Source organism: Fragaria vesca, linkage group LG6 (assembly GCF_000184155.1).
Source record: "Fragaria vesca subsp. vesca linkage group LG6, FraVesHawaii_1.0, whole genome shotgun sequence".
NCBI classification, from domain to species: Eukaryota; Viridiplantae; Streptophyta; class Magnoliopsida; order Rosales; family Rosaceae; genus Fragaria; species Fragaria vesca.
Genome location: NC_020496.1, coordinates 30,007,424 through 30,023,992, shown reverse-complemented (window position 1 = coordinate 30,023,992; position 16,569 = coordinate 30,007,424). Strand labels below are relative to the sequence as shown.

At 36.3% G+C, this 16,569-nt stretch overlaps 2 protein-coding genes across 2 annotated transcripts; both read right to left on the bottom strand.

Annotated features, from left to right (window-relative positions):
- Positions 1–3,329: 3,329 nt before the first annotated feature.
- Positions 3,330–6,198, bottom strand: LOC101313140. Its single transcript, XM_004304076.1, has 6 exons — positions 5,877–6,198; positions 5,567–5,787; positions 4,979–5,204; positions 4,458–4,543; positions 4,062–4,153; positions 3,330–3,919 (listed from the first exon to the last, which is right to left on the bottom strand). The coding sequence occupies exons 1-6, from the start codon at positions 5,964–5,966 to the stop codon at positions 3,657–3,659; spliced, it is 978 nt and encodes a 325-aa protein (XP_004304124.1). The 5' UTR covers positions 5,967–6,198; the 3' UTR covers positions 3,330–3,656.
- A 9,126-nt stretch (positions 6,199–15,324) lies between these two features.
- LOC101312849 (thylakoid lumenal protein At1g03610, chloroplastic-like) lies at positions 15,325–16,127 on the bottom strand. The gene has a single exon (XM_004304075.1). The coding sequence runs from the start codon at positions 16,085–16,087 to the stop codon at positions 15,569–15,571; it is 519 nt and encodes a 172-aa protein (XP_004304123.1). The 5' UTR covers positions 16,088–16,127; the 3' UTR covers positions 15,325–15,568.
- Positions 16,128–16,569: the final 442 nt, after the last annotated feature.

The following is a 16,569-nucleotide window of genomic DNA, read 5'->3' as shown; positions in this document are numbered from 1 at the left end:
AAGGTTAACTCGTATCATATATACGATCGTCGTGTATGCATGTTGTCCTTTCGACCAAATAAAAAGTTGACAGAAAAGAACAAGAACTTTGTAACTTTGTATTTGGAAAGTGAAAAGGGCTGATACCAATTTGAATATAGTTCCTTCTCCTTCTCAATTCTTCACTATTGTAAGCCTCAAAACTACTAGGCACCAAATTGGAAAAAAAAAATGATAATAAAAGAAATATATGTACGTTCAAGCGTGACACACGTGTAGTGACGTTCTGAATCATCGACATGAGGTGAGTTAAGTGATGTTAGTTTTGTTCTTGATGTTATGTAAATATGAGAAAAAAAATCATTTATATTTCTACCCACACTGTCGTTTTAAAATCACATTAAAAACTGTCACAAGAATGTGTTTGATAGTATCTTCATTGTCAACTGCAATAAAAAATACATGTGGCGAGCTATTATGATGTCTAAGTTGAGTATGAACAAGTGCAAAACAGCAAATCCCTCCACGATCAATGTCTCTATAGCCAAGTTCTAGACAAAGAAATCCCAAATGGCATATTCCCATGCGCAGAGCAAATTGGTGTTATTTGGTAGTTGGACTCTCCCCCAAAGTCCTTGTTATTTATTTGAGTTCACAATACATGATGCCTATCTATCACTCTATCAGTATATATGGTTAGTGGTTGCGCTTTTGAGATCACAACAATGTGACCCTTATTTGTCCAAGAAGATAAGATCGATAGTGAGTGAAGCTTCGTGTTTTTCCACTTTTTGAACAAGAGCTTAGTCCAAGTGGATCACATAGTCTGTTGCACTCAAAAAAGAGCCCTCAAATTAGTCAATGGGATTGCCTTCGAAACCACTAACATACTACATGTGCTATGTATATGTACATAAAGTAGTAATATATGTTTCATATGAATGATCCATCAATTTGGGTTTGTTGGAAATTTACTTAGTGGGTGGATTATTGAAGCTTTATAAATTGATAAATTAGGTAATGTTGAGTTATATATGGATGAGATGGGTATGGACTAATGGTAAGCCCAAATGTGAAAAATCCAATCAAGGTTGGTGAGTAGTAGAAATTAATTAACTCTTATACATGGCTACGTCATGACTTTCATCGGTGCTGGAGTCCAAAAATTGTAATAATAGGGTCCTTATCAATGCCTTTTTGAAGAGGAAGTAAGAATGTGAAATTGTAAATCCGTTCTTAGGAAAAAAAAAATAATATATATATATATATAAAACAAAATCACTTCTAACTCCCCTCCCAGCTGATTCAAGTAAAACGCGTGGGATACTGATAGGGAAGAAACTGAAACCGTATTGAAAGACCATGATGATGGTGAGAGAATTATGCAAGATGGTCGCAAGATGGTCATTTACAAAATTCCACTCAGGTTGAACATGTCAAAATATAACAAAAGAGCACTTGGATCGCGATAATCAGACACTAGGCTTCATATTCTCTAAGGGACCGCTGCTTTATCATATGAGCTATCTATAAGTATCTTAGGGCTAGTTTGATGTGACTTTAAGAAAAAATTGTTGTTGTTGTACTGCAAAAATAATTAATTGTGAATTTAAACAGTTTTGTGTTTGGTAAATATTAGCTTTAAAAGTGTTTGCAAGATAAAATATATTAATTTCTAGTGTTTTTAATGACAATAGCTTCTAAAAGCAACCTTTGATGTTGCTTCTAAAAGCTCATGCCAGTATGCCAGTGACTTGTATTTTTTTTTTTTTTAAAAAAACTGATTTTTTTAATTTAACAAACATTATAAAATTTAAAAATTCAGATAGAAACAATACCAAACATGTCTTAGAGTCCTCTTTAATGACCATGTGAGGAAGATAGTTTATAGTTACAGTATGATGGCCCTCTCGTAAGGTTGTACCCTCAACAACTAGCACATTAGACATCCCAATATATTTGGCAGCAGCAATAATAGGGTTTCTCCGATGATTTTAAAGAACAGAACCACCGGTAGCTAACCCCTTCTTATCCTTTTGGTGTAGAGCTTGGGCTCTCCTCGGCTTGGTCCAATTCAAGCCTTGCATTTTTTTGGGTTTTTTTGTTTTTGTTTTTGTTTTATTGTTGTTAGTTAATTTATTGTTTGGTTTGGTTGCGTATTTTGCGAGTAATAAGACGATACATAAATTGTGTAGCGTGAGTTGGTTTATATGTTTGTGTGCGCATTCAAAATGTCTCGTCTTTTCTAGGTCTTGTGTTTGCATTCAAATTGTTTTGTGCTTGTGTGTGCATTCAATGATGGATACATAGTTGGAAAGCTGAATTAACGGACATTACATGTAATTGTGTTACCTATTAAGTGATTTTTCCATTATATCACTGTTTTGTAAAAAGAAATGGAGTGACCAGTAGAGCACTACTTGCTAGTTGGAGCTTGTTAGGACACACTTTTATAAGATTCTTGATATTATATCGGGACTCTAGATGTTTATTGTAATTAGGGGCTTAGCTCAATGCCGCCCTTCAACAGTTTGATTTATCCTCAAGGGCAACCACCTACCCTTTATAAAAAGAATTTTGAGCATTTATCGGATTGGAAATGCCACCAACTTGTTGGATTGTTTGAACATTAGTAGTACTCTGTTTTGTAAACATCTCTTTCCATAACAATTTAGCTTTGCAAAAATCACACAAAATATCTTCCTGCAAAAACACCTCATTTTTCTTCAAGGATACCTAGCAAGATTTGTTTTTATTAATAACTACTTTACCTATTATGATCGTCTTAACGAAAGACGAATATTCAGACACTAGATTCTCAACTCCTGATTATTCTACAAATTGATACCCAACAACTTTGTTTTTGGTCGGTGATTAGTAGCAGCTTAATGATGACTTTAATTCCATCTTTGGGTTATATATGAACTAAAAAGCAACAAATTATGGGAATGACTCTAGTGATTTTCAACTGGCTGGCGCACATGGACTACAGAAGAAATACAAGAAGTCGAGACCAAGGATTTAGCCATTTAGGGACCTAGTGTTAAGGTTAGTCTCTGGGATTTTCATGTTTACAACTAACAACAAGAACCCGTCAAAAGATACACATGACCTTTCAAGCTAATCCAAGCACATTAGCACAACCCCAATTATGATTTGGTATATAAAATTAGATTACATCATCATTTTTCATCTGCATCAGCAATAGTTCTGGAGGAAATCCCAAAAAGACGAGTATTTTCTATCTCTTGGTTAGCTTTTCAATCCCAACCAATTTTCCTAGAGACATAGTCTTGTGGCAATAGTTAGATGTGGTCCAGTGAAATGACACATTGACACCATGAGGAAGCAATTTGCAAAACCAGAAAGGTTTCATTTTCTTCATCTCAATTCCATAAAAATGGTCAAGAGAATTTTACACAAAGGCACTATAGAAACTCATAATTCAAGGCTCCAATGAGCCTCTCTCTCTAACCTCACCCATCTTTCTCTCTAATTACATACAAAGCCCAACAAAAGGAGTCACAGTCAAACACTGAACACTAAAACACCCTAAATCAATACTCTTGGCCAAAACAAAGGTCCCGGAAAAAAACCAATTATAAGAGGAGGATGATTTTTTTTTTCTGTGGTCAATTTCCGATTTCACTTTCCAAGTGAAATTTGTTTCCGAAGCTTCAAAGGTAGTGGCACTGGCCACCGCGCCTAATTGAGGTGAAGTAGTTGAAGTCATGGTGCTGGACCCTTAGCTGCTTTAACCATGAATCCGCCACGCTCAACAGTGACATTAGCCTCTCTTGGTCCCGGCCGCAATTGCCCGAAACCCACAAATTCCCTTGCATCTTGTAAGTGGCCAACCCAAATGAAGGCAGAGAAATGCCATCTCCCTTCTTTCTCTTCCGTTGCTCGTCACTCTCCATATCATCCTCGAGGTCCATGTCTAGACAAAGACAAGCATCATCTAGCGTAGGTTAGCAATTATCATCATGAATATGCATACGACGCCTTTTCGACCGACAATGGAACAATACCAATAGAAAAGAAAGTTATAATGAAATGGACTGCTGAGAGAACAATGGTACCTTGAAAAGAAGATGAAAGTGTGTGGTACGTGAGGAAGGATGTGGAGAGGTCCTTTATAGTTCTTCCCATTGGAATATGATAAATTGGGTACCTGAATATAATCATATCCACAAATTTGACATCAGTTTTCCATACCTATTATAAACAAGGAAGCATGCTTATTTTCCACACACACACACACACACACAACAAAGGTAGAAGAAGAAGAAGCATGCTCATTGCTCATGTTGTTTCTATAGTCTATTTGTGGGTTATTTACAAAGATGTAATTATTATTTGCAAAACCATGCCGGAGTGAGTGATCATCTTAATGAACAGAACGCGTTAGTTTAATAGCATTCTGTTACTAAATTTGCTTCCAATTAGATAATGATTTGTGTGAGAAAGGGAAATACCAAGCAACAGACATCCAACTAGCAGGTGAAAGATCAACACTCCTCAATGACATCAAGCCGGGGTATCTTTGAGCTAATCCATTAATCTGAAAGCATAGAAAGAACAAAATGTCAGTCGAAATCCACATGCTTTTCTTTCAAGGCAGAGGAAGCAGAGAAATCAGCATAACTGTCGCGATCATCCAAAACAATATAAACAGAACATGATGAACTGAATGGTATCAATATATTTTCAATCTTCCCAAAAAGTTAAAGTTATAAAAAAATTTAAAAATCCAAGGCAAGAACAAATTCTCATGAATGATGAATGAGACACAGAAAGTAGAGGAGGAATCAGATAAGGGAGATATGGATTTTTTTAGTTTCAAAGTCAAAAGTTTTAGATGCCTAACAGGAAAAGTAATCAGACATTTTTAACAAACAAGTCCTGTGTTTAGGGGCAAAAAATTACAAATCTAAAAAAAGAACTAGATGGTTTGCAGAAGAAGAATATGAATATTGAGAAAAAGGTAGGTCGGTACCTTATCCATGAGAGGAACTCTTCCATACGGAGTTGATCTCTCAAAATACTCAAAATAAAGATAGCCTAATCTATCATTCAGGTGCCACAGATTATTGTCTTGCTCAAATCCACCTTCCTCTGATGAGCATCCATCCCATCTCCATAACTTATCACTTTCACTTTCGAAACTGCATGAATCACTAAACGAATCCCTCGTCTCACAATCACCTGACTCGGTTTCTTCCCTGCAATAATCAGTTTAAACGTTGTTTCTGTCATTACATGCATCAAATAAAGATCAACACCATAATTAAAAAGACCAAAAACCCATTTAATTGTAGAAATCAGAAGGGGATGAATCACCAATTCGATGTAACCCAACTACCCTATATCAGAATCCATCATTTTAATCACACACCATATGAATTTGACATTATCAAAAGTCAAAACCAGCAATTCATAATGTTGATTGTGACAAAAAGACAAATTACATAACCGACCGGGCACAGCTAGAAAAAAGTTACCAATGTAATTTTTACCGTTTTTCTAAGCACACACCTCAGAATGGTCATTTTGGAGGTTGAGATTTGAGAATAGAACTCAGTACCTGAAGCTATTTACAGACGAATTGCTGGTGAAGATTTGGATAGCAGAGAGATAAGGGACATAATACTGCACAAGGGTCTCACCGCTATCCAAGGTGATCGGAACTCCGGCACCATAAGCACTCCATTCATCAAAACAATTCCACAAATCACTCAATGTGAAATACTCAACGTTTTCCCTCTCCCACGGGTGCCATAGACGATTAAGGTTCCTAATCTCAGACTGCAACAACAACATAATCATCTTAATTAAACCCAAAAATAGGATCAATCCAATAAAAAAATTACACAATTGATTACAAAAGAACAAACCTTGGGCAAGAATTGGGGTTGGAGCACAGGGGTTGTACCATGTAGGAAGCATTCAAGGTTTGATTGCATTGAGCCTTTGTCCAAAATCATGTCTGGAAAAAGATGGAGAGATTGTACAAGAGAGGAGGGGAGAGAGCGAATTCAAGTTTTCGGCTCGCTCTGAGAAACCAAAAAACAAAAGCACGAGCCTTCTCTCACCCAACCCGGAAAACAGAGTCGGAAAAAGCTATATAAAAATAGAGAGAGAAAATGGAAAAAAAAAAAAAAAAACNGNGGAGGAGGAGGAGGAGGAGAGAGAGAGAGAGAGAGAGAGAGAGAGAGAGGAGGAGTAGTACGTACGTACGTACGTACGTACGTACCGTAACCGTAAACCGTAAAACCGTAAAAACCGAAAAAACCGAAAAACCGAAAAACCGTAAACCGTAACCGTAACCCGTAACCCGTAACCCGTAACCCGTAAACCCGTAAACCCGGAAAAACCCGGTAAAAACCGGTAAAAACGGTAAAACGGTAAAAGGTAAAAGTAAAAGTAAAAGTAAAAGTAAAGAAAGAAAGAAAGAAAAGAAAAGAAAAGAAAAGAAAGAAGAGAGAGGAGGAGGAGAGAGAGAGAGAGAGAGAGAGAGAGAGAGACTGATTGTCGGGATTTGATTTCTCTTTGAAGACAGAAGTGAAATGGGCCTACGTTGGCAAAGAAGAAGAAGAAGAAGAAGGAAGAAAGACTTCTATTTTTTGACGAAAAAATCACGGGGGAGGAGGAAGAGGTAGTTCAAAGGGACTACTCAGTCTTCTCTTACAGAGAGTCTTCGTTGGCAACAACGTTACCAATTCCCTTTACGTACACCCGAGATATTTATATTTCCGGCCAATTCTCCGGGCAAACAAACGGTCACTCTTTTTTCTCTCTCCTGTTTCTGTTTTGTTAACTAACCTTTAAGGAAACTCAAACGGTCGACACGAACACGAAAACTCTTCTCTGTGATCAAAGGTCACGACACTTCAATCAGACGATAAGCCGAAATCAAACCCAGGAAGCGAAATTTGCGAAAGGAAAGAAAAGCTGAGCAGAAAGAGTCGGGAATATCCGAGTTTGCTTTTGTGTAGTACACGATTTTATACCGGAAAATGAGAGAAAAAGGAAATGGGATTCCCGGAAAATCAGAGAGCGAGGAGGAAGCAGATGTCGGAATGATCGGAGTGACAAAAGCTCTGGGACTTTATAGTGATTGAAGGATTGTTGTAGAGATAAAAAGCAGAGAGATTTGGATACCCAACAATTATTTAAGGCATCAGAATACCAGATTTATATTTATGACTCATCTGTCTACCTCAAAGGTCCCTCCCTCCCTCCTCCTCCTCTATATATATTTCTTTTCATTTCTGGCCTGTATTTTTTTTAATTTTTGGATTATGAATTAATCCAATAGGAGACAGCTGAACATTTGCTTCAATGGGACTTGGTCTTTGGCTTGATTAGTAAGTAGGGTGTGATCTATGAGAAGAAAGGAGGATAGAGAAATTCTGAGTCATGGTATTGCATAAAGGTTTTCTCATATATAGTTTATTTGTTCAAACTGAAAATTAATGTATTTTAACTGAAAGGAAAGTAAGAGTATAATTTATGGTATTTTGTTATAATATAATATATATTACCGCTTTAATGATCAATGAGCAAGCCTCGTGATTTTATGTTAACTTTAAACGACATTTACGTTACTTATTAAAACTTTAAAACATGTTAAAACATAATATATTCCGGTATATGTTCATATTGTCGTTCTTTTGTTATGTTCAACATGCTTTCTTAAAAGAAAATTAGAAATAAATATTATTACCATCTCCTACCATTTTCAGCGAGAAATATTCCAAAATTCCGGTCATACAAGCTAATTAAATTGCACCATTTCATTTTTCACATGCTAAAAGAGTGCATGTAATTAAATGTTGCATCTTATATAATTAAATTCGAATATCAAACTTTTTTTAAGAAATATTAATTTACCAAAATTTATCCAAATAATAAATTTTCTTTTAGACTAAATGCTAATTAACCAACTAATTGATTATTGGTTGTCCACTTATGTTTGTCCTCTGACATAATAAAACACAACTAAAGTAATCCTAATCCCATCACAATTGACTCTTCGTTAAAAAGATGGAGAAATAGACAATAGGAAAAAAAATTCTTGCTGCTAAATTAAACATCACCGATACAAATCTCTTCTTCAAAATTTTGACCAACCCCATGAATAATTTTTAATTATTTAACTAATTATTGTTGTTTCTTCTTGTTCCATAGCTTAAGACAATAACAATTCTAATTAATATTTCACTAGGGAATTAATCAATTAATTAATTTTGTTATTATATACATATTCGGGCTTCATTAGCTTGGCGCTTAGGCCAACCGCGTGAACGCAACAATACGTAACAATATGAACGTAACAATACCGAATACGTCGTACTGTTATAAAACGACGACGTAGAGTTGTTGTAACTCCGGCTCCCGCTTTCATACAGTGAAGCAAAAAAATAAATAAAAATTAGTAGTGGCCTACGACACCGCAAAGGTGCACGAATGACGCACAGGGCGCCACGTGGATGGACGCGTTCGCTTGCAGGAACACGTGGACTGTACGGCGTGGCGTTTGCTGAGATGAAGTGAAAAACTCAGTGATGCTGAATTCCATGGCGGGGCCCACCTTGGTTTTGACAAGTAGATTGACACCACGTGCGTGTGTTAATACTTTGAACAGTAAAATGCGTGAGAGCGATTGAGACTGTTCACCGGCTCTCTTTGAAATCCAATGTGTTCTGGATTCTGAGGGATTTTACTGGATTTGATTTCGAAGGGGGTGATGTTATTTAGTGACATGTTTCACGTTCTTTCCTTTCTGAGGTGAAAAATAATGTCTACTCTCACGCCTCATATTATTGCATGTACTAGGAAATTACTATTCTCATGTTATATTGTGGAATGTGTAAAATGATTTCTTGGGGTCTTGAAATATTTTCAATAATAGAGGACCTATGATCTAATTAGGTCAGTATATCACGACCCTTCATTAATATTGGATGACAGAGTACGTAATAGGGCATGAGCAAAATAAACTAATCTCACTGTCTCAATTTCCATAAAAAAAAACTTCCAGCCCTTTACTACAAAAAAAAAAAAAAAAAAAACACTACGTTACTGGGTATGTTTTTGAAGGTGAGCATGAGATGAGGACCAAGATCAAACGAGTTAGGAGAATACGAGTGTTTAATCTGATCATATTAAGAATGAAAAAAGTACAAAAAAAAAAAATTTGAGGGTTTATGGTCTTCATTCTATCTTTACATCTTTAGTCATAGTGACTTGCACATTATTTATGCAAATGTATCTTGGTATGTGGAATCCATTACCTAATATGTCACATCAACATGTTTCACATAAGCCATGAAGTGAATAGAAAATTTAGTGTACGTTTCACACATAAGTGAATCCATTATATATACCTTTCATATCTCTAACTTTATAAAGGATAATGAACATATTATCCAAAAAAAGGGATAATGAACATATTATCCAAAAAAAAGGATAATGAACATAAACAGTTTTTTTAAATTTTTTTTATCTTCTTTCAATTCAGAAAAAGCCAGAGACAAAGCTCTATCAACAATTGAAAGATTGATATACAAATTCCACTATAAAATTTGTCCTGGCATAAACGCCCGGGAAGAAGCTGATGAAGATCATGCATGAACGTATGTGTCAGTGCAGGTGTCAAATGACTTATATACTGTTTTCTTCTGCTGATTTCTGTGACTGTGAGATACCTGCATTGCATGGACCGCAATTAAACACAAACCCTTTTCTTTCTTTTCTTTTTTTTTTTCTGGTGATTGATGAAGAAAATGACGTTAGGGCTCAGTGACTGAAACCCCTGCGAGTTCGATTGGCAAGTTAGTGCTTCATCGCTTTGTTCAGTAGCTCAGCATTTTATTGTTTTTGCCTTTGGGTTTATTCCCAGTTACATACTCTCATCTGTGATCAGTAAGAAGAGCAAGATGTCAAGTCGCAACTTCTATCCAGAAGGGTCCCATCTGCGACTCATTTTTCTGCATATTTAGTTTTGTCGATCCACCTCTACATGTATGATCGCGATGATGATCTCATTGAGAAAAGAACCCCCAGGAGCCCCCACCAGCATGAAGCTGCTGTCTGCTAGCACTTGAAAGTGTTTGCCGATTTGTTTGAAATAACCGAACAGATAAGTGAAGTGTGAAGTGTTGCCTAGAAACGATGACAAGTCGAGCCTCACTTAAATTACACTATTTTTTGCCGGAAGAAACCAAAATAAGAACGAGACTCGAAAATCAATAAACCATGAGACGTGAAATTCATATTTTTAAATTATAATCAACACATTTATTTTTATTTTTAATCTTTATTTTTATAAGAAGACAAAAATTAAGTACAAAAGTGAAGTTACCACAAATGAAAAATGGGAGTATAGATTACAATTTAAAAAGTGGATTTCACTTCCCTAAATCATCTCCTTTTACTGGAAATTCTTGTATGCACAATGTGTATTTACACGACGCAATTTTAACCGTTCATAACAATTCATATGTTTGACCACCATGTTTCTATATTATTTCTTTTAATCATGACTATTTATGTATGTATGTGAAGATACACGCCGTGTACTAAAGATACTCTCCTCCTTTTACTAAGATGAGTTTATTTACATAATAGTTGTGTTCTTCTTCTTCTTCTTCTTCTTCTTTCTTTTTTTTTTTTTTTTCCCTACATCGAATCGATCTATACCACCCATCAGTGTGATGTTGAAAGTTGAAACTGATGGATCGGATCAGATGAACTGCATGGCCAAAAACACTGAAGTTTTTGAAACTTTAAACCAAACCACTCAAAGAGTTTAGTTCATGTTAATGAAATTTGGATGCCCTACCAAATGAGGCATTTTCCTTTTCCAGTAAAGACTCCCAACAAATAGAGGGAAGGGGACTAATTAAATACAGACACAGGTTCCTAACTGATAATTAGCTAGTGTAGATTTGTCCCTCGTATTAACACAAAAGATATCAGAGGTAATCTAGCGAAGTCAGTACGTTTACTCATTGTATTAGACTTTATTAGACCTAACTTTGCGCCAATGATGCTCAACCAGGGCTATTGGCCTCCATCATTAATTAAATAATGGCCTAAAATAGGTCAAATGCATATTGCAGTATAATTCGTGCATTCATTTATAACTAAAATAGGTTAAATTCATTTATAGAGTGGTCAAGATTCGAAAGCTCGCTACGTGTTATTATATGGCAGAGTACACGTTTGGAGGGTCTAGATGCTGCGTAGGCGGGTTGGGTAGTCTTGTTTTAGAACATTACATGTTAATTTGGCGAAAGTTCGAAAATTCGTTAGGCGTTACTAGGGTGGAGGGATGGCTGATAGCGTTTAGGCGCATGTTAATTAGGCGGTTTTGTTTTAGAACACTAGATGTGGTATATGGTAGATGAATGAGGTAGAGGAGAAAACCAATCAAATTAAGGAGACCATATTAATATCAAAACCCGATCCCTATCTCATTTATCAATAATAAAGAAAAGATAGTCTTGTTTATCTATAACAACTTAGGACTTGAGATAATGACACATCCTCTATGATATGTTTTTAGACTCTGAAATAGTTTTTATTTTCAGAAAAATAGTTAAAATCTTATCAAAAAATAATGACGTCAATTGTGTCAAACTAAAGAACTGATCGGAAATTTTCAGTCCACCGGGTGAGTTTTCACTAAGGTGACGTTGCAACATCATAACCTCTCGTTTCAAACCTATTGTTAGTGGACTTTTGGACTTACTAAAATAAGAGGTCATGATGCTGTCACGTCACCTTAGTGAAAACTCACCCGGTGGATTGAAGAACCTCTGAGAATTGATACCCCATAATACAAGGGCAGCACAAGAAAATTACAACGACCAAACCTATTATAAAGTTAATTTGGATGCTTTGGCCAGGTGACAGAGTTTAGGTCGGTAAAGTGATTGCGAAGCACGACCATTTGCTAGTATGCTTTATTGATTAAGGGTAGGTATGTAGCAAGCAATTTAGAAAAGATCGTTAGAATGTGCCTCGTTACAATCTCAGTTTAGATTCCTAACAAAACGATTCCCCACATAATGAATATCGATAACGAAGTGTGGTAATGAACTAATGATAGTGCAACTATATTATCTATCTGATAATGAACCTGCTGCTGACTTTGGGGTTTGGAAATGAAAGTCAATCTCTGTAATACATGTGTTCATTATCATATATTTGGGACATTTTTTTTTTGGAATAAAGGGCATATTTGGGACATTTTATGATCACCAGAATATTAGTATAAACCATCATTTCTTCATGCCCATGCATTAAATTTGAAGATTATGTGCTAAGCTAGTACTATAGTTGGGAGTTGGAAATTTCATTCATTCATTATAACTGTGAAGTGTATGCGCAACTGTTTTTCCCTTCTGGTTGGAGAGTCTCTGAAGGATGATCATACTTATTAGGGGCATTGTCAATTGAAATTTATTGTAGGTAGTAGAACAAATCACTATTATTTTGATACTTTTTTTTGTTAAAAATTTAAAACTCATATCACATATTAATTCTTACGACATGCACTACGTACAAATCATCATTATGAGAATAAATAACTATGACTAAATTGATCTTGCGACGTAATTTTGGCCTAGAATCATTAGAAAATGCATGTAAATTTCTTTACCTATATATGCTTATGGGTGAAGAATCACATCTCAAGTGTACTGTGTACGTAGGTCGCCGAAGAGACGACTCCTTTTAATTTTATTTTCCTCTCCTCTAAAAGAAGAATCCAAATTTCAACCCCAAGCATAAGCACACACTGACTTAAGTAATTAATTAATAAGCTAATCAAGTAAGTCGGTGATTTTCTTTTTGGTACAATGGGGGCCATGAAGGAGAAGTTTATCTGTAATTATTCATTGATTTTAATCAAATAATACGAAAATGGGACAAAGAAATTTGGAATTACACCTTATTTAGCGGCCTTTGCTGCCTTCGAATGGAAACCTGATTATACATACAAACAAACAGAATTCTTCATGTTACGAAGATATACATGACATTAGTGATGGGTCCTTAATTTACCAACAAGTCCACAACCAATAATTCAAGGTGTTTATACATACAAGTCACATCGGAGAAGGTTATAGACTATTCTGGATCAGATTTTGGCATTCTGTGTAAGCTATGCACACTCACACACAATTGTAGAAATATTTGTTTTAACAACGTGGTTCGACTAGCAGCAACACTTCAGCTAGCCGAAGTAGGAAGCCCAAAATGTGTGTGTATGATTCTCGTTGTTCAATAGTTGGTTATTTTAAAAATTTTACTAATCCAAATGAGATATGATTTGGATATTACTTAGTAACATGTCTTTTTCCTTTGCAATTAAATATTAAGCCTCATAGACTAATTTAGATGAATTGACAGACACTTGCTAACCATGATAAACGCCTGGATAGATGATCAGATGAAGAAGAGCATTCACAAACACAAGCATAGTTGATGATTAAGAAAATAGTAAGAACATGGTTTTCCTCTTTCTTTGTCCTTTTCTTGATCCAAAAACTGGACACTCTCACTCTGATCCGGAATATGCTTGTAGTATATGCTTTCTTTAGTTTTAGCGAGTTATGAACTCTCGTTATGTTCATGACTCGCTATATAACAAATCAAATATTTGTCAACATCAATCTTCTGGTTCTAACCATTTGGTCTTTGTGATATTGGCATAGTCTTCAAAGAAAAACAAGAATTCCATGGAAAATTATCATTTCCAGCGCAATTGAAGGGATTGTGAAGTTAAAGAAAAATTAGTGGGGAAGAAGAAGAAGAAGAAGAAGCACTGATGAAATTGAATTGGAGCTAGACTCGATTGACTTCAGCGTCTTGTGATTAGATTACGTGGCATTGTGTTGCCCATTTCTTCGTGTCTGGCTAATTAGCAGTGTTCTAACTTCTAAGGCATCTTTGTAAATTGATTACTATATATACAATGTCAACAAATTAACACACAATTAATCATTATTAGCGTTCTTTATACTCCAACGTCATACGCTCTCTTAGGTACGTAGTCTTTTTGTTGTTTCTATCTCCCTTACAAATAAAGAAAGAAAGACAAACTAGCTAGCTAGAGTCAGATTTAAGATTATGAGGCCCAGATTTTCGGGCCGGTGAAGGGCAAGTTCTTGGTAATAAGCTAGGAAGAGCTCACATTTCATTCAAGTTCAAGGTTACGGCCTTACGGGGTCAAAATACTAGATAGAGTTGAAGGTTGGAAGAATCCACGTACCAAACAAGAGATGCATCTGCTGGCTGCTGCACTATTCATTTGACAAGTATGTTACTGTATTTACTGATTAATTAGGCGACTAAATACTGGGAAATCTTGCTTCTATTTGTCTTAATGTGGAAGCTAGAAGCCAATTGAAGGGCCTAACATAACCGTGAAGGACGGGGTAATATGTGCAAGCATGCTGAATGCATAGGGCGTCTGTATACTGTTCAACAAAGACGTGCTCTTCAAGAAACCATAAGAGAACCATAATCTAAAATTCAAATCATAAAACTCCATCGACCGTCGAGGTTATCCCAAAAACATTTACAAAGTCAATCGACGTTATCGATTTATCGTTTAAACTTATGTGATCGATAACGAAAAACATGGCTGCGGTCAAGAATGGGGTAGCTCTCAGTAATATGTATGAATAGTATGTAGTCGTATAGAGTATGCAAAGATCGATAAATATACAAAGACCAGAATGAAAGGTAAGTATTAAGCTAGCTGTTCAGGAAGAATACTACCCTATCAAGTAAGATAGATGCATATGTCGCTTCCTTCGAATGAGAGAATGTCAGCAAATTGCTTACGATGAGAGCCAAGCAAGCAAATTGCTTCTACTTTAGCGCAATCTCTCTTTAAGTGCAATTGATAGACTAAGCCTACACTACAGGGTAAGTTCTTTGAGTAAACTTATTGAACTTGTCTTTCATACAAGGCAATGAACTTTTGATACGTAATTGCCTTGGTGCTGAAGCAGTGAGGTTTCCACATAAACATCTATAACTTTCAGTTAGGCCCAAAAATCAGCCTCTTTTGTTGAACTAAAGCCTCATTAAGCCGTTTGAGCATTAGGCAATGACCCCAATGTCAAAAGGATTGGGCCTATTGAATTTGCAAGCTTCAACTTTCCATAGAGTATCAATCAAATTTCAATATATTCATGCTAGGAAGCTCATTATTGCTAAACTCCTGCTTCAAGTTTCAATACTTGCATGATAGTCCTAACATATGTATATAAGATTTCTGGGTAATTCTATTTAGTTTACGAAATCATTAAAGGCAAATCTACGCAATAGTAATCACTTGTATGACTATTAATCAGGATATCAGTTGCATGTACGTAGCGGATGTTCTGAAACAGGGTTTTCATGACAGTAAAAACCCTAAACCATTAATCTCACTATGTAACCTCAAACTTCACAAACAAAATTCAAATAAAAAACATCGTAGTAAATAATAGAAGAAAAGAAAAATTCCTCTGGCGCTCTCCACGAGTACTTAAATTTACAGAGATTATTTTCTCTCAAGTATCTATCTACCCCTTAATAGGTTTTTCTCTGCAGTTTCGACCTCTTCCAAGATCCTCGCCTTTCTCTTCGCCGGAATCGGAGCCGTTGGCCCGAAACTAACATAGTGTCCCGAAACGGCATTGATCGCCGAGTACATGTCTCTGAAAGAAACCCTTGCCAGCAGACTCTTCTCCCTCCTGTACTTAGCAACCCACGTGTTCGACGTTTCTCTGAGCTCCGCAACTGCGTTGGCCACATTGGGGTCGTTCTTGTCCATGTTGATGGTGCTCTTAACCTTCTGGATCACCTCCTCGGTCTCTTTAACGTACTCTTCATCCGAAGCAGCAAGGGCTGCTGGTGTTGATGGGAAGAGCCATGCAGGCGACGAGAGAGTTGCTGCGGCGATTGATAAGAACTCGCGGCGCCGAGCTTGTGAGACTGAGGTAGTGGAGGCTGCGGTGGAGGTGGTGGTTTTGGTGGCCTTGATGGGAACGAGTGATTTGAGTTTAGAGGTGGGAGTTAGGAGTGTTGGTGAGGCCATGGCTTTGGTTGGGAGAGGATTGAAGAGGAGAGAGAGTGTGTTTGTAAGGATCAGCAGAGGTGTAGAGCAGTAACTGGGTTTCTGCCACGTTAGCTTATCACCTTATCCTTATTTGTTGGCCTTTTGGATGAGAGAAGATGAGACCCAATCAGAACATAGGTACAGATCTTCCAAAGTTAGGTGTTTTAGGTTTCAAAATTACTCGAAGTAGCTAGTTCATTTAAGTTACTCTTTTCTTCTTGGCAATACAGTTCAAGTTTAGCTTGGAAATTAAGTTGAAAATGTATGAACTAACCTATCTAATCAAATTGTATCCAATCTAATTTCTATTATCATTTCAGTTAACCCTAAACACAAGTCTCATTAAAGTTATCTGATTGACTGATTCGAACTTCTGTAACTTTCTGATATATATCATTTCAATCACCAACTTAAAAAAAGAAGAAGTCGGCACTATTAAAGAAAATGCTACATCTCTTGTT

Coding starts and splice junctions, on each gene's coding strand:
- LOC101313140 (XM_004304076.1), bottom strand. CDS start 5,966: ATGATTTTGGACAAAGGCTCAATGCAATCAAACCTTGAATGCTTCCTA. Junction 5,205..5,566: donor TCGTCTGTAAATAGCTTCAG/GTACTGAGTTCT, acceptor TGATTATTGCAG/GGAAGAAACCGAGTCAGGTG. Junction 4,544..4,978: donor GAGTTCCTCTCATGGATAAG/GTACCGACCTAC, acceptor CTATGCTTTCAG/ATTAATGGATTAGCTCAAAG.
- LOC101312849 (XM_004304075.1), bottom strand. CDS start 16,087: ATGGCCTCACCAACACTCCTAACTCCCACCTCTAAACTCAAATCACTC.